This window comes from Sinocyclocheilus grahami, unplaced genomic scaffold (genome assembly GCF_001515645.1).
Source record: "Sinocyclocheilus grahami isolate Dianchi unplaced genomic scaffold, SAMN03320097.WGS_v1.1 scaffold1994.1, whole genome shotgun sequence".
NCBI lineage: Eukaryota > Metazoa > Chordata > Actinopteri > Cypriniformes > Cyprinidae > Sinocyclocheilus > Sinocyclocheilus grahami.
The window spans coordinates 96,121-97,943 of record NW_015507173.1 but is presented as its reverse complement, the minus strand read 5'-3'; the positions used below and the strand labels follow the sequence as shown (position 1 = coordinate 97,943).

General features: G+C 39.9%; 1 protein-coding gene across 6 annotated transcripts in view; it reads right to left on the bottom strand.

The window, feature by feature from the left end:
* The window catches only part of LOC107573653 (probable C-mannosyltransferase DPY19L3), an 18,612-nt gene that overhangs the window by 4,590 nt on the left and 12,199 nt on the right, over positions 1–1,823 (bottom strand). For all 6 annotated transcript variants that reach the window (XM_016260097.1, XM_016260094.1, XM_016260095.1 and 3 more), the window contains 2 exons: positions 445–579; positions 230–361 (listed from right to left, as the gene is read on the bottom strand). In XM_016260097.1, the coding sequence (XP_016115583.1) occupies positions 230–361; positions 445–579 (267 nt within the window). The remainder of the gene's footprint in view (positions 1–229; positions 362–444; positions 580–1,823) is intronic.

Genomic DNA, 1,823 nt, shown 5'->3' with positions numbered 1-1,823 from the left:
GCTGAACTCTGCAGGGCTGAGGCTCTCCAGGACCGGAGTTCGCCATCGCTGCTTTAGAGACTACAATATTGCAGATGAGCACATGCTAAAAATTACACACCCTGGATGAAAACACACATATTGAATAGATAAATACATATGGTATCTGGGATTTCATGTAACATGTATGTTCTTAGAATCACAAAACATGGTTTTATGCTCTTACTTTCCCAACTTAATGCACACTGACCTGGAAGTGTTTGATGAAGAGGGCAGACACAATGAAGCTGAGCACCAGAGAGCCCAGTATCATAGAATTGCAGAACTGCAGTAACCACACCAATAACAGACTCAACACCTGCATCAGGTACAGAGAAACCACCTACAGGCAGAAATAAATTAATATCCAACCTCACATGAACTTCAAAATGTGGAAAGTCTCTCAAATATGTCTTTGAGTGTTACCTGTTCCGCTGTGAGGAAGTCCAGGCAATCCAGAGTAAAGATTATAAGGGCCTGCACCAGCAGGACAAACTGATTGAATTGCCATGTCAAACAGAAGCAGAAGGTGGAGACGAACACCAGCCACAGTACCACCCTCTGTGGTAGAAAGCACATGACAACAAAACAATGTTCAATTCTAATCACCAAACATACAAAAACCTTGTTCTTTCTTCAGAGCTCATACAATGAGAATATTTCCAGTGATATACCATATGTCAGGAAAGCAATTAAGAGTCTGTGCTGAGAGAACATACTGAGAGAGAACAAATATGTGCTCGGCAGAGTAAATATTTCACACATACACTTGCAATTGCTAACCTCCATTTCATGTTTCATAAAACTATTTCACAACAGCAGCAAGCAGTCAGACATATTTATCCCAACTTACTGTCTCGTATTTTCTCAGTTCTTCAAGTCATGTTTTATTGTTTTCATTATTTGCCATTTTTCATTAATTTGCCTAATGAGTAAACAAAACTGATGACTTATTTAACTGGATTATGTTTATTTAAAGCTGAAGTTTGTAATTTGTCTGATTCTTTTTCCTATCTCATTCTAATATGGAGATAACGCAATGCAAGCCAATTTTAGATTCATTTCCTTGAAAATTGTAAACACTGTGGCTCTGTGGTGCTATCACAACGGTCCTGTCCCTGTCAAACGGGACACCCTACAGTTTTGGTGAACATGGGTAAATGGCGGCCACTGTGAGTCTGCAAGAGTACAAGTGCACATAAAGTGTGCCATTTGGGACAAGGCCAACATTTCACTGTTTGAGCACCCCAACCAGGTGTGCGTTTCCTAAAAGCAACTATGGTCGAAGTTCCGTCATTACCAAAAGATTTCAGTGGAACTACCTACCATAGTTAGCTAACGATGCTTTTGGGAAACACACCCCAGCTTGACACAGCAACACTGTTTTAACCAATAGTTTGAATTTGGGGCAGGGTCATCTGTTTATCCAAATAACTGAAGGCAGAGGGAGTGTTCAGAAACATATTTTTCCATTTCCATTTGGTGACGCTGGTGGCACATTTTTGGATCTAGCTCATGTCATCTGGTGACAGTAGTTCTCAAGTCAACAGTTCTTGACATTCAAATTTAACAAATGGTTGCAACATTTCGCAAGTCACCATTACACTAGCTGAACTGAGAACAGTCTCGGATTTGGACATGTCTGCATTGCAGATATTTATTGAGTGAGCTGCTGAAATTATAGACCTTAGTCAGGGTAGTGGCATATTTAATTTTTGATAGAAATTAAAACAAGGCCGTGACGGCTAGAAGTATAATGTGTTCAATGGATTGCACTGTTGTTTAACAACATGTGAATTGTTCAG